We start from the raw sequence: 15963 nt of genomic DNA, 5'->3' as shown, positions 1-15963 counted from the left end.
CCTGAAAGCCAAGAGAAGAGACCTACAAGAATGTCATATGTCCCAAAGAAGTTCAACAAGATCAAAAAGGTACTCCTTGGACTCAACAATCAGCAGATAATTAGTGACCATATAGTTAGCAGTTTGGAAGGAGTGTTAGAGGCAGAAGCCAGACTGCTTTGAGCCAACTGAATGGACGATGAGGAAGGAGGGTGAGTATAGTTAGACCATCTTTACAAGAATTTAGAAAGGGAGTGAGATGGGATGAAAGCTGAGGAAGTATCCAGGAAGGGGCCTCATGTTTCAAAACAGGGAAAATTCTCAATGTCTGTAGGCTAATGGGGAAGAGAAAAGGTTGAAGACCTAAGAGAGGATGAGGTTAATAGTACAGTGAGACCTGAAGGAGCTCAAAGGAATGGAATCCAGCATAACAGTGGAAATGTGAGTCTTGGATTAGAGGAATATCTTCCTTCTCTTGGTGAATGGAAGAGTCTGGATAGAGAGACCTAGAACTTGGTCTCCTTCCTGGCTCTTCTCTTTACCAGTCCCGTAAATATTATGTTGCTCAAGGCTCTAACTTCTGTCCTCTTTTAGCCTGACACCTTCATTCACACCCATGGACACCTTTACCTTGACCACTGCCAAGTCCACTTCCAGAGTAATCTCTCTCCACAGTTGCACTGCCCAATAGAAGTTCAAACATACCAGGTCCAGAACTAATAATCTTTCCTCCTCATCTGTTTCTCATCTTGCTGAATCACTCTACTGAGCCATTCAAGCTGGAAACTGGGAGATCAACTGCTCCTTCTTCACTTTTACATTTGTTCATTCATTATCGTGTTTTGTCAGTTCAATCTTCCAGCATATGTCTTGAAACCAAATCCTTGCTTCTGAACCTTCTGGACCCTGACACCAGAGTTATTGAAGATGCTTCTTTGGTGCCTGGATGGCTCAGTTGGTTAAGCATCTGACTTTGGCTGAGGTCATGATCTCACACTTCCTGAATTCGATTCCTGCGTTGGATGAGCTCGAGCCCTGCTTCCAGTGAGCCCTGCTTCTCTCTCTCTCTCTCGCTCTCTCTCTCTCTCTCTCTCTCTCTCTCTCTCTCTCTCTTTCTGCACCTTGCTCACACCCTCTCTCTCTTAAAAAATAAACAAATAAATAAGTAAATAAAATTCTTAAAATGAAAAGGAAAAAATACCTCTTGGGCATGATCTCCCAGACTTAGCCTTGTCCTTCTCAGAACTGACCTCCACACTGCTACCCAAGTGATTGTTCCTAAAAGCAAATATGATGTCACCTGCTTAAAATCATTTCGTGGCACCTGATTACTTTCAGAATAAAGCCCATACTCCTTTAGCCTGGCATTCAGGGCCCTCCCTGGTAGAGCTTTTCCACGACTGCCTCCTTCTCTTCCTGAACATCCTGTGCTCCAGCTACCCTGAACTTCATGCTGATCTCACCAAGGTCTCCCTTTGCACCTCCAATTCCCTTTCCCTGGAACCTGTTTTTCTCCACTTTTTAGCAGTGTAACCTCTTCTGGGCTTTGACACGTTTCTCAATTCTTCCTTGAAGCCTTCTCTATGCCTACAGTAATTTACATATCTTTAAGAAACTACTTCAGGCTGAATTGGAATCTTCTTTTTCTGACCTGCCACTGCCATCAGACTCCTTCAAGACAGGACTGGCATCTCCGTCTTTGCAGTGTATGATCCGTAGTATATTGTAGGTTCTCAATAAAGAATTAATCGGAGAACGTGGGTGGCTTGGTAGGTTAAGCGTCTGACTCTTGATGTCAGCTCAGGTCATGATCTCGTGGTTCATGGGATCGAACCCCAAGTAGGGCTCTGTGCTGCCAGCTGGAGATTCTCTCCTTCCCTCTCTCTCTGCCCCTCCCCTGCTCACACTCTCTGTGTCTCTCAAAATAATAAACATTTCAAAAAACACAAAACAGGTGCCTGGGTGGCTTAGCCTGTTAAGCATCCGATTTCAGCTCAGGTCATGATCTCACAATTCATGGGTTAGAGCCCCACATTCAGCTCCACACTGACAATGCAGAGCCTGCTTGGGATTCTCTCTCCCTCTTTTTCTCTGCCCCACCTCTAGTCATTCTCTCTCTCTCTCTCTCTCTCTCAAAAATAAATAAATAAACTTTAAAACAAACAATTAAGTAAGGAGAGAGACAGAAAGCTGAAGCAATTCATCAGGCATAAGGCCTCTCTTTACGAAGCAGGCAGGAGGGTAAGAGAGTGGAATTGGCCAGAACAGTATACAATTGGAGGACAAGATTAAAGGTTCACATGACTGCTGTGCAAAAAGCTGACCAAGGGGAAGGAAATGGCTGACAAGGAGCTTTAAGGAACAGTCTGCCATGTCTTTCCTCAGTGCTAAATATTAATATCACAAATATTTTACATTCATTAGAAAAATATTAGTTACCTACCAAAGCTTAATCGTGAGGTCAAACCACTGCTGTTATAGGGTCCTGGAGCTGGACCGGACGCTAGAGAGCATCTTGCCCAATTCTTTCATCCTTTACATGAGGAAACAGACCCAGACAAGTCACATTCTTAAGATGTGCAGCACAGTAATTCCAGAAATAGAGCTAGAGCTCACTCTCCCAGTTGTTACTGCCTCACCGCTGCCTTTCACTTTATTTCAGAATTTGCTATGATTTCCTTGTTTATATAACTTAAAAAGGACACTTGGTGAAAGCTAGGGGAATGTTCCAGTGATGATAATATAGTAACTGAAAGTTTATGTATTCCCTTAATTTTTTGTGTTTCATAGGAAATCTTTCCCTGGAGAATACTGCTTAGATTGTTGAGGCAACACCAAAAATGTCAAGTTTTACTTTCTACTATTAATAATAAGTTTTTCCCTCCCCAAAAGTTTTTATTTCAAGTGTCATTTAGTGGAAATGGAAAAGTTAATTAGGAATGTGACTATTCAAGTCTTCCTAGGTAACTTTTAGGTTCCTTTCACACTTATAAAGTAAATTAATAGGACTCCATGCAATTAACTATATTTAAGATATTCTGGATAATCGTTAACACCTCACACATTTTCCCCTGGAAAATGAGCCTTACAAGAAACAGATAATAAGGGATCTTGGCAATTATTTCTTTCATAGAAAGAGATCAGTAAATAATATGGAATAAAATTTTTCTCTTAATCAAAAGAAAGAAAGAAGACTGCTTAGGATATTCAGAGTATAAGAACTGAATACTTTTAACCCATTAACATTTTTATATATTTTGGTGACACTGAAAACATACTTGATTAGGTAGTGCTTCCCAGCCTTAAAGCCATATGTAAACTGTAACTCTAAGCAACCTGCATTTGCACGTGTAAGTATACACACAACATATATTTGTGTAATTTTAACATTTTCCTTCTGATTCAAATGAATATTTTACAACTTACCTTTCATCATGCATTATGACTACCCATTGGTTCTCCTCGTGAACACTTGTTCTTTAATAAACCAACGAGAGCATTGGTAAATGTAGAAGGAGGAATAATGAAAGGCACTACTATCTTCCACAAAGTAAATGCTAGTCATTTATTTTTAGGAAGCAGCAGCAACAGTGCTTCGACTGGTGCTTCTAAGAGCTGAGCCCAAGACCATCATGCAGATGGGAAGGTAGGTTACAGTCTAATAAAGGTCTGCTTTTTAACAATAATAATAACATGAGAAAAAAATTTTGGTTGCACATGCTCTCGATTGAACCCTCAGAAGGGAGAACATCTATATGTAAAAGTATAAGATCAGATAAGAATGATTAACACCAAATTCAAGATTGTGGTTACCTCTGCAAAGGGAAGGGAGAAAAATGAAGTTGGGGAAGGGTATATACATGGGCCATTAATGGTATCTGTAACATTTTCACCAGATGGTAGGTCTAAAGTGTTCGTGTGATCTTACTCCTTCTACTTCATTAGTATACCCAAAATATTTCTTTAATAAAAAAGGAAACGTCCACTTGAAAACTCTTTAATAAGACCACTCTAAGCTACACATGAGGTATTACATGGTATGGCCTAACCCTGTCTTGAAAGCATTTTGCTAGTAAAAGAACAGGTGGGGAATAAGAGAGCATCTATTATTTTTAGACTCACCATTGGTTTTTTTAAGATTGGGTTTCTTTTAACCTTTATACTGTAAAAAAAAAAACAAAATACAAAAACCACATCAAGCAAAAGTATAGCTTTATGAAGCTTTGCAAGGGAATCTTCGCACCAACTGCAGCTACCACCCGTCAAAAATACAGAATACTACCAGCCATCCCCAACCGGCCCCTGCCCCCCCCCCCGCCATGTGCCCTGTTCCATCCACTGCTTCCTCCCTCTCCCCCAAACCAGCCAATGTTCCAACTTCTGTACCCTCGCTCACCCTGTTTCTTCATTGCCTCAACCTAGATATGCAGCCTCAGACACGAGCACCTAATCCTGCCTGCTCTTTCCTTCTGGTGCCTTTTAAATCTCTTTATATTTTCCCTTTCCATGCCTTTCTTTTCCTTACAATTTATAATTGAAGAATCTGTGGAGTGTAGAGTTTCCTCACACTCTGGTTTTGCTGATTGCATATTCAGAATGTAGTTTACCACGTTTCAAGCAGCTGGATCCACCAGCTTGATCCCTTCAGCAAAACTGTAAGTGTTTTTTGCATGGAATCGTACCCGTGTCTGCTTCTGTCTCCTTTGGCCATGCTAGCAGCTATTGACGCTCCTTGCCCACACCCTGGAGCCACTGATTGATTGGGGAGTGCAAAATGGGGAGATTCTAGTTTTGTTTTCACTTCTTAGCCAGTGTGATTTCAAAAAAGACACCTCTCTCATCTACAATTTATTTACCTATATTGTGCATTCTAAATTGAATCCTTTGAAGACCTCTTCCTGAACTCCTGATTCGTATCTCCAACTGCCTATTCCACTTCTCTGTTGGACGTCTGATGTCGCAAACTTATGTCTAAAACCAAGCCTCCCGCTGCAGTCTTCCACATGTCACCTTTCCAGTTCCTCAGGCCCTGAAACTTTTCTGATTCTTGGCTTTTGTCTCTTTGACATCCAAATCCAGTCTGTCAGCAAATCCTGTTGCCTTTACCTTCCAAATATATCCAGAATCTGACCACCTCCACCGCTCCTGTAGGAACCACACCACCATCATCTCTTGTCTGGGTTACTCGATGCAAAGTTAAGTTCATTTTTGTCTTTGTGGGGAGTTTTTAAATTTTTATGCATTACTCTTTTAAAGTTTGATTTAATAGCATGTTATAATTAGGGAAAACATGTAGGTGATTCCAAAATCAGCCTGAGAAAACAAGTTTCCTTGAAGAAGCCTAATTTTCATTCTTTCCTCTCTGCACTGTTCTGCCTCTCCCCCATACAGGTAACCATTTCGACAAATGGTTTTAGTTTGTCTTTTTCTTTGCTTTTTTTCCTACAAGAGAAACATGCATGTATATGTTCACTTCCCTTAAGGAAGAACATGAGAATGATAGGTAAGTGATAATACATCATACATACTTTTCCTCATCTCGCTTTTGTTAGTTACCAGTATATCCTGAACGTCAGGGATTCAAGGTTTTTTAACTTCTAAAGTTCTTTTTCTTTTTAATGTTTATTTATTTTTGAGGGAGATAGAGAGACAGAGACAGAGCATGAGCAGGGGAGGGGCAGAGAGAGAGGGAGACACAGAATCCGAAGCAGGCTCCAGGCTCTGAGCTGTCCGCACAGAACCCAATGCAGAGCTCAAACTCACAAACTCTGAAATCATGCTCTGAGCCAAAATCAGATGCTTAAAGTACTGAGACACCCAGGCGCCCCAAGGCTTTTTAACTTTTAAAGATGATTTTTTAAAAGACAAGTCATTATTATTATTATTATTATTTTGAGCGAGACAGAGAATGAGTGTGAGCAGGGAAGGGACAAAGAGAGAGAGAGAGAAAGAGAGAGAGAGAGAGAGAGAGAGAGAGAGAGAATCCCAAGCAGACTCCGCAGTCTCAGCACAGAGCCTGACGCAAGGGCTCCAACTCACAAACCATGAGATCATGACCTGAGCCAAGACTAAGAGTCAGACAGTTAACCAGCTGAGCCACCCAGGTGCCCCTAAAGATGGTTTCTGAATGTCACTCAGTAATAACATACTAAGCATAAATTTAAAATATCTCCTCCCAGACATCCAATATCAATTTACTTCAAATCATTCCTATAACTTTCAGAGAGATGATAGAATTAGCTCCTTTTTTTTTCCCACAGACTCCTCCCAATTTAGAAATCAAAATATTTTCCAAATGGAGATTATGTGTATAACAATATCATTACTAAAAGTATTTGTAGCAAAAAAATATATATATACATGTAGCATATTGTATTCATGATAAACATGAAGGATTTACATTGAAAGGGCACACATTTTACATTTGCTGCCTCTGGGATTATCTTTTCTACCTGTTTCTAAGATTCATCTCTTTTGTATATATCTAGTTTAGCATTTGACCAGGTCTGTTGCCTGTTAACCATTTGGATATAGAGTGTTCACAATGACTAGATGAAAGTCTAGGCACCAAGCAACTATTTTTGTTGCCATATTCTTAAATTTTCCAGATTGTTGGGCAGTAAAGATAGAGGCACTTTCCAGGAGTCTTCTAGCTTGCTAATATGTGACTCTGAGAAGCCACAAAAGGTCAGATCAGATACACTTTTGCATACTATAGGGGAGTTTAATTTCCCCTCCCCAATTCATCTGGTTCTTCAGAATATTTAGTATTATAGTTTACAACTTTTTTCATTAATAATTTATTCATTTTTAAATTTACATCCAAGTTAGCATATAGTGCAACAGTGATTTCAGGAGTAGATTCCTTAATGCCCCTCACCCATTTAGCCCATTCCCCTCTCCCACAACCCCTCCAGGAACCCTCTGTTTGTTCTCCATATTGAGAGTCTTTATGTTTTGTCCCCCTCCCTGTTTTTATATTATTTTTGCTTCCCTTCCCTTACGTTCATCTGTTTTGTATCTCAGGGTCCTCATATGAGTGAAGTCATACGATACTTGTCTTTCTCCGACTAATTTCACTTAGCAAAATACCCTTTAGTTCTATCCACATAGTTGCAAATGGCTACAACTTTTAAATTCTAATCTATCACAATAGAAAGCCAAAAGTACCAAAATTAAATATGTCTACTAAAGACAGAGGGATAGTAAAAATTAGTGAACAAAGCATTTTCTATTTGATCAAGATGAGAATCTTGATTCAGTTATAAAATGAGTGATTCTATCAAAGCCATTTTAGGAGCACGCCTGGGTGGCTCAGTTGGTTGAGTATCCAACTTTGGCTCAGGTCATGATCCCATGGTTGATGAATTCGAGCCCACGTCAGGCTTTGCTGACAGCTCTGAGCCTGGAGCCCCCTTCAAGATTCTGTGTCTCCCTCTCTCACTGCCCCTCCCCGTCTCATGTTCTGTAGTTTCCCCCTCTCTTTCTCTCAAAAGTAAACATTTTTAAAAAAATTTTAATGCAAAGCCATTTAAAGTATGGAGTTTTCTCTATGTTGTATTTCATTTTTACTGATTCATTTCATTTTATTGATTTAACACATATTCAAATTTTATAGTTTTGATTTAATATAATTTTTTCACATATATGAAAGATTTCTAATTCTTATTGTAAACAGTTATCTATATAGCTTGTATACTACTAATGAGCGCTTGAAAACAAAATTATATTCTTTGTGAGGGTATTTAATTTCTTCAATATTATCATGTAAATTCATGTATTATTTTCAAAGCTTTGTCTACCATACTCTCTTTATCAATGGAATCACTTACCTATGTGCCACAGACAATGCCTTGGATACTTTAACACCATCTTCATTTCTTAAAAATGTAAGTAACTTCTTACACTACTTTAAGGATTTTTTCCAGTTATTGAAATTATGAGGTCTCTGTTTTATACTGTATTAGTAATAGTGTCACTAACCAAGAGCAGATCACTGATTTGTCCATAAAGCAGAGCTATTAATGACCTTCAGAGATTTCTTACCCCTATCCTTCATCTGCCCTGTTTCCACACTTCCCTCAACCCTAAAGCAAGGTCTTCAAAGACTATCCACACATATCTATTAGACTCTCTCCTTGTGTTTATCTTGTTCTTTAAAAATAAAAGAGAAGTGAAACTCTACTAATATTTAATATACCTTTTCAATAGCATGTGTACTTACAAATAATTATATACAAGACACTTCTGGTTGAAAATATGGATTGATTGTAAAAATTAAATGAAAAAAAATTCTTTAATCAAGACATACTACCTTTAGGGAAAGTTTTTCCTGAAAATTGTCAGCAAATATAAAATATGGTAAATAGAATACTTATGTATATGTACTTATGTACATTCATGAGATTTTATAAATTTCTTAAAGGTTAATTACCTTCTCAGGAGCTATCACCTGTTGCTGATTATCACCCCACTTTTTATCTCCAATGAGAACCAAGGAGACTTTGTAAAAAAGCCAGTCTCAGAGACAGAGTAGGGCTAACCCATTATTCTAGTAACTTTATAGCCTGAATAGTATGTTTGTTTCTTATTTTAAAAAGTAAATGATAATGGTTCAGTTAGTAAAGCGTCCAAATATTGATTTCAGCTCAGGTCATAATCTCACTATTGTGAGATCAAGCCCTGCATCAGGCTCTGCACTGACAGGAATTCTTTCTCTCTCCTTGTAATTCTTTCTCTCTCCCTTGGAATTCTTTCTCTCTCCCTCTCTCTCTGCTTCTTTCCAGCTTGCTTGCTCTCTCATGCTCTCTCTGTCTCTCAAATAAAATAAACTTTAAAAAAGTAAATGATATTAATCTTTAATTTTATGCACAAAGTTTTAATTCAGAATAACATTTTAATAAAAAAATTATCAGGGCACCTGGGTGGCTCAGTCAGTTAAGCAGCCAACTTTGGCTCAGGTCATGATCTCATAGTCCGTGGGTTCCAGCCCCATGACGGGTTCTGTGCTGACAGCTCAGAGCCTAGAGCCTGCTTTAGATTCTGTGTCTCCCTCTCTCTCTGCCCCTCCCTGCTCATGCTCTGTCTCTCTGTCTCTCAAAAATAAATAAACATTTAAAAAATTTTTAATAAAAATTTTAAAAATTTAAAAAATTTTAAAAATAGTAATGGAAAAATTAGTCTGTTATACTATAGTTACTCAGTTATTCATATTGATGATTATGCATATATTTTATTTGTTTAGTATGCCATCTTGCTTTAACACAACAAACTGTACCACATATAGGATCAAGGATTATAAGAATCGATACTGTTAAGTCACTCTTCAGATATGCCTTGACAATCACTGGAGTCTAGATGCTAAACACTGTTAGCCATTTAACTGACTATAATTTTTCTCTCCCTCTGCTACTGTGACAAAACATCCCAACTTTACCACCTTTCCGAAACCAGATGATCCTGAATTGCCAACCACATAAATTTTACCACTACTTCTAGGGAATATAACATCGAATACAAACTATTGAAAGAATTCCTTCTTGAGACTGTGAAATGCCCTATAACAACCAGAGAGGTTTGACGGCTAGTATCATGACACTTAGTTGGGATTGTTTCGTTATCGTTCAATGGATCTTGAGGGTAGGAGCAGAAGGGCAAATGAAAAACACTTATTTAGAAAATATCATGGACTCCCATCTGTCTTTGTCTCCCAGAGGTGAACATCTGCTCTTCGCCTCAAGTTCTCAGACAAACCAAAGACTCCAAGTGCCATCTGCAGCCTCACTATGTGAGACTATGGTCTGTTCGCAGCAGTGGAGAACACCGCGCGCACAGCTCTCATAAATACTGTATTTTACTGAGAAAGGAGACTCTGCTGCCAAAAAGCTAGAGACAGTGTAGAAATACAATATTCTTTTATTTCATATTTCTGCCCGATTTTGCTTCAAATAAACATTTGCTCTGTAATTCTCCAGTTGAAATTATCTGTATAGGTTAAATATTTCCATTAATGTCCATAGGTTAGTGACACTTTTCTGAGAAATCCTTTGATGTCGCAAGAACATTTTTCTCCTTCAAATGCAGTTGCTGCAGATTTTCAACAAGTATTAGGGAAGTATATGGTATGTAACCTCCAACTATACTCTTAAACGTTGTATAACAGCTGAAAAGTCAGTTTGGCTTCGGAGATAAGAGCTGTAAAGATGAGTGAGAACTGAGATTTCTAGTCTTAGATAATGTATATGTATTTGTTTGCTTATAATAAAAACCAAAAAAGGGGGTCAGGGGCAAGAAATTTCTGTTTAACATTTATAAGCTAACCTGGTAAGCATTAAATATGTAGAAAGTTTATAAAAGTTGTTGAATTTCCTATACTAGAATTAACAAAATAAAAATGGTTTTGAGAGATTTAAATATACATGTGTGTATGTATATATATGTGTGTGTGTATATTATATATATATATAATCTGAATGCCAATGAATGGAGTATAAATATATTATTTTAACAAAACTTAAATGATTCTCTTAGGTTAAAAAAGCTTAAGCATTTTTAAAAGGAGAGAAAGAAAAAAGGAACAAAAGAAAAATAAAAAATTAATCATTCATCTTAACTCAGTTATATCTGCAAAGACCTTATTTCCAGATAAAGTCACATTCACAGGTTTCTGAGTTAGGAACTGAACATATATTTGGGTGGGGGGACACAGTTCAACTAGCAACCTCCCCTTTTCTACATGTACCTACTAAACTCACAGAACGTCAGTTATAAGTTGCATGGTCCAGTAACCAGCAAGATCAGGGTTCTGTTTAAGGTGGATTTGATCAATTGCCAATGAACAGGGTTTTTTTTTTTATTTAAAAAATAACACTCATTAGTAAAATAATACAAAAGTAAATGAAGCAAAATATGAATATCTCCTACAATTTCTATCAAACCCGCTGAGTCGAGCACTCTTACCAGCTTAGTATATAACCTTCCAGAACTATATATTATATAAATATGCATAAATATGAATATATGCACATGTATGTAAATATACCTTTTATATAAATTATGTGTTTATAATATATATAAGTTTATACATACATTTTAAATTCGCAAAACTAAGGTCATTAATACAATGGGTAAAGGCTTAATCTCTGGAACTTGAGTCTGAACCCGTTTTGCCTCTAGCTAGGTAACGTTGGGTACCTTATTAATTTCTCTCAGTCTTTGTTTTCTTCTTTAGAAAATAAAAGATGATGACAGTATTACTTTATATGGTGGTTTTGGAATTAAATGAGTTAATACCTGTGAAGTGCTTAGAACAGAACCTGGCACAGACTAAGTGTTCAGTAAGTTATTATTTAATATTGTTCTGCACTGCAGCTTTTTATATATAACGCTATATTGTAATGATCATTTTTGTTAGTATGGATAAAGTAGAAGACATAAAATAAGAACAAAGGACAAGAACAATGAATGGAAAACAGTAACAAATATGGTAGATATTAGTCCAACTGTATCAATAATCATTTTAAAAGTTAATGGCCTAACTTTTCCAAAGAAAACATCCAGACGGTTAACAGATACATGAAAAGATGCTCAACATTGCTCATCATCAGGGAAATATAAAGCAAAACCAAATGGAGATACTACCTCACACCAGTCAGAGTGGCTAAAAATTAACATAGGAAACAACAGATGTTGGCAAGGATGTGGAGAAATGGGAACCCTCTTGAACTGTTGGTGGGAATGCAAACTGGTGCAGCTGCTCTGGAAAACACTGTGGAGGTTCCTCAAAAATTAACAATAGAATTACCCTATGACCCAGCAATAGCACTACTAGGAATTTATCCAAAGGATACAGGAGTGCTGGCTCATAAGGGCACATGTACCCCCGTGTTGATAGCAGTGCTATCAATAATAGCCGAATTATGAAAAGAGCCCAAATGTCCATCAACTGATGAATGGATAAAGAAGATATATATGCACGCGCGCGCGCGCACACACACACACACACACACACACACAGGAATACTACTCAGCAGTGAAAAAGAATGAAATCTTGCCATTTGCAACAACATGGATGGAACTGGAGGCTATCATGCTAAATGAAATAAGTCAGTCAGACAAAGACAAATATCATGTTTTCACTCATGTGGAGTTTGAGAAACTTAACAGAAGACCATGGGGGAAGGGAAGGAAAAATAACAGTTACAAACAGGGAGGGAGGCAAACCATAAGAGACTCAAGTACAGGGAGCAAACTCAGGGTTGATGGGGGTGAAGGGCAGTGAAAATGGGTGATGGGCATTGAGGAGAGCACTTGTTGGGACGAGCTCTGGGTGTTGTATGTAAGTGATGAATCACGGGAATCTACTCCAGAAGCCAAGAACACACTGTATATAGTGTATGTTAGCTAACTTAACAATAAACTACATAATAATAATAATAAAGTTAATGGTCTAAATACACCATTCAAAAGACAGATTGTCAGGTTGAATCAAAAAATTATCAAGAGAATGAGAAGACAAGCCACAGACTGGGAGAAGATATTTGCAAAAGACACATCTGTTATCCAAAAATACACAAAGAACTCTGAAAACTCAACAATAAGATAAACAACCTGATTGAAAAATGGGTCAGTCACCTGGGTGGCTCAGTCAGGTAAGTGTCTTAACTCTTGATTTTGGCTCAGGTCATATTCTCACAGTTGTTAAGATGGAGCCCTGAGTCATGCTTCACACTGGGCGTGGAGCCTGCTTAGGAGTCTCTTTTTCCATCTCCCTCTCCCTCTGTCCTTTCCCCCACACTCACTTGTGCATGCTCTCTCTCTCTCTCAAAAAAGAGGGGGAGAGCTAAAGGATTGTCTGGCTGGCTCAGTCAGTAGAAGATATGACTCTTAATCTCAGGATTGTGGGGTTCAAGCCCCATGTTGGTTGTAGAAATTACTTAAAAAATAAAGACTTCAGATGGCTCAGTGGGTTAAGCTTCCAACTTCAGCACAGGTCATGATCTCATGGTTTGTTAGTTTGAGCCCCGAATTGGGCCGTACACTGACAGTTCAGAGCCGGTAGCCTGCTTCAAATTCTGTGTGTCTCTCTCTCTCTCTCTCTCTCTGCCCCTCCTCTGCTTGTGCTCTGTCTCTCTCTCTCTCAAAGCTAAATAAATGTTAAAAAAATAACAATAAATAAACATAAAAATAATTTTTTTAAATAGAAAGGCCAAAATTCAGAAAACTGTCAACGCCTAATGCTGACAAGGACGTGGAGCAATACAAACTCTTCACTACTGATGGGAATGCAAAATGGGACAGTCACTTTGGAAGACAGCATGGCAGTTTCTTACAAAACTAAACATACTCTTACCATATGATCCAACAGTCGCACCTTTGTTATTTACATAAGTTGAAAAGTTATGTCCACACAAAAACCTTCATACGGATGTTATAGCAGCTTTATTGATGACTGCCGAAACGTGGAAGCAACCCAGATGTCTTCCCAGGGGTAAATGGATAAGTAAACTGTGGTGCATCCAGACAATTGACTATTCAGCACTAAGAGCAATCAAACCATGGGAAGATATGGGGAAACTTAAATACATGTTACTAAGCGAAAGGCGCCTGGGTGACTCAGTCAGTTAAGCATCCGATTCTTGGTTTGGGCTCAGGTCATGATCTCACTGTTTCATTAGTGGAGCCCCACATCAAGCTCCATGCTGATAGTGCAGAGCCTGCCTGGGATTGTCTCCTTGTCTCTCTGCCTCTCCCCAACTTGAGCTGTCTCTGTCTCTCTCAAAATAAATAAATGAACTTTAAAAAAATACATATTACTAAGTGAAAAAAGCCAATATGAAAAGCCAATACTTGGTTCCAACTATATGACATTCTGGAAAAGGCAAAGCTATGGAGACAGTAAAAAGACCAGTTATTGCCAGGACTTAGGGAGAAGGCAGGCATGAATAGGTGGAACACAAGAATGTAAGCGCAGGGGAACTGTTCTGTATGATCCTGTATTATGGTGAATACGTGTCAGTATACATTTGTCCAAGCCAAGGAAATGTACAACCCCATCAGTGAAACCTAATGTAAACTATGGACTTTGGGTGATAATGATGCATCAGTGTAGGGTCATCCACTATAACAAGGGTACCACTCTAGTGCAGGTTGTTGATAGGGAGCTTTGGGGAGAGGGAGGGGTCCCAGGAGGGAGGAGGGGCATGTCAGAACTCTGTACTTCCCACTCAATTTTAGTATGACCCTAAAACTTCTATTTATTTTTTAAATTTTCATGTTGATTTATTTTTGAGAGAGAGAGACAGCATGACGGGGGGAGGGGAAGAGAGAAGGAGACACAGAATCCAAAGCAGGCTCCAGGCTCTGAGCCCAACTAGGGGCTCAAACTCACCAACCGTGAGACTATAATCTGAGCCTAAGTCAGATGCTTAACCGACTGAGCCACCTTGGCACCCCTAAAACTTCTTTTTAAAAGTCTGTATAAATAGGGGTGCCTAACGGGCTCAATCGGTTAAGCGTCCGACTTCAGCTCAGGTTATGATCTGGTGGTTTGTGGGTTTGAGCCCACTTCAGGTTCTGTGCTGACAGCTCAGAGCCTGGAGCCTGTTTCAGATTCTGTATCTCCTTCTCTCTCTGTCCCTCCCCCACTCATTCTCTGTCTCTCTCTGTCTCAAAAATAAACTATAAAAAAGTTATTTTAAGTCTATATAAATATATACATAAACAGCTTAAATTTTAAAAAAGACTTCCACCACTGATTGAATATATTAAAATATCACTCTTCTATCCACTCTCCCCTCTTTTCTTAGCAAAATTAAGGTGAGACAATTTGAAGCTTAGTTGATTCCTTATGCTGAAATACAATTGAAATATGCCTTCAATACTTTTGTCATAATGTGTACAATATATTATCATAGATTTCATTTGTAGAAAATAATATTTGTGGGGCACCTGGGTGGCTCAGTTGGTTAAGCATCCGACTTCGGCTCAGGTCATAATCTCAGTTTGTGGGTTCGAGCCCTGCGTCAGGCTCTGTGCTGACAGCTCAGAGCCTGGAGCCTGTTTCAGATTCTGTGTCTCCTTCTCCTTCTGCCCCTCCCCCACTAATGCTCTGTTTTATCTCTGTATTAATAATAAATAAACATAAAAGAAAGAAAAAAGAAAATAATATTTGTATTATATTTCACTTCTATATAGATGAAATACAATAAAAATCAAGGTGATAGCTCGATGTCTACACTCAAGAGCCAAGTAACTGATGTAAAAAATATTATGTCCAAAAATATTGATGAAATTTTGGGAAGTGAAGAAAGATTGAATATCTTCACTGATAGAACCGATGATCTCCAAACAACCGTAAGTAACGCTCACCTGTCTTATATCCAAACAATACTCTAAGACTTGAGACAAATGGCCAAAAGGAAATACATACCAGGAATACTGTGAGATAATCCTGTCACCAAACTATGGCTTTACCAAAATATTAGTGGAATGCAAATAAAATATTTTTTAATTATAAAACAATGAAAATGTAAAACCCATTAAAGTAGGAGGTACTTCTTTGCATAACAGATGTATTTCTTACATTAAAAATCACACAAATTAGTCAACAAATAAATTGCAAGGGGAAAAAAGAGGGAGAACTTGCCAAAAAATGGATTTAGGTGTATCATTTGCTGCGTGGTCTTTATTTGAAATTTGATTCAAGCAAACTCTAAAAATGAGAACTTACAACTTCATGAATAAAGATATTTGAACTTTGGATACTAGATGACAGTAAGGAATATTATTAGTTTTTAGGTGGTTTTATGGTTATGTTTTTAAAATGTCATTATTTATTATAAATACATATTAAAATATTTTTAGTGAATTTATATAATGTCTGAGATCAGCTTCAGAATAGTTGAGGAGTGGGGGAGTAGAATGAGGTACAAATGAAACAGGATTGGCTGTAAGCTGATAATTGTTAAAACTAGATGTTTAATA

General features: G+C 38.0%; 1 protein-coding gene across 1 annotated transcript in view; it reads left to right on the top strand.

Annotated features, from left to right (window-relative positions):
- The window catches only part of LOC115295920 (vesicle-associated membrane protein 714-like), a 30253-nt gene that overhangs the window by 1594 nt on the left and 12696 nt on the right, over positions 1 to 15963 (top strand). The window contains exons 2-5 of the mRNA XM_029944257.1: positions 3555 to 3625; positions 7772 to 7868; positions 9999 to 10100; positions 15175 to 15333. Coding sequence (XP_029800117.1) covers positions 3555 to 3625; positions 7772 to 7868; positions 9999 to 10100; positions 15175 to 15333 — 429 coding nt within the window. The remainder of the gene's footprint in view (positions 1 to 3554; positions 3626 to 7771; positions 7869 to 9998; positions 10101 to 15174; positions 15334 to 15963) is intronic.

The sequence above is a fragment of the Suricata suricatta genome, chromosome 1, assembly GCF_006229205.1.
Source record: "Suricata suricatta isolate VVHF042 chromosome 1, meerkat_22Aug2017_6uvM2_HiC, whole genome shotgun sequence".
NCBI classification, from domain to species: Eukaryota; Metazoa; Chordata; class Mammalia; order Carnivora; family Herpestidae; genus Suricata; species Suricata suricatta.
Note: the sequence above shows the minus strand (reverse complement) of the source record. Positions and strands in the feature narration are given on the sequence as shown.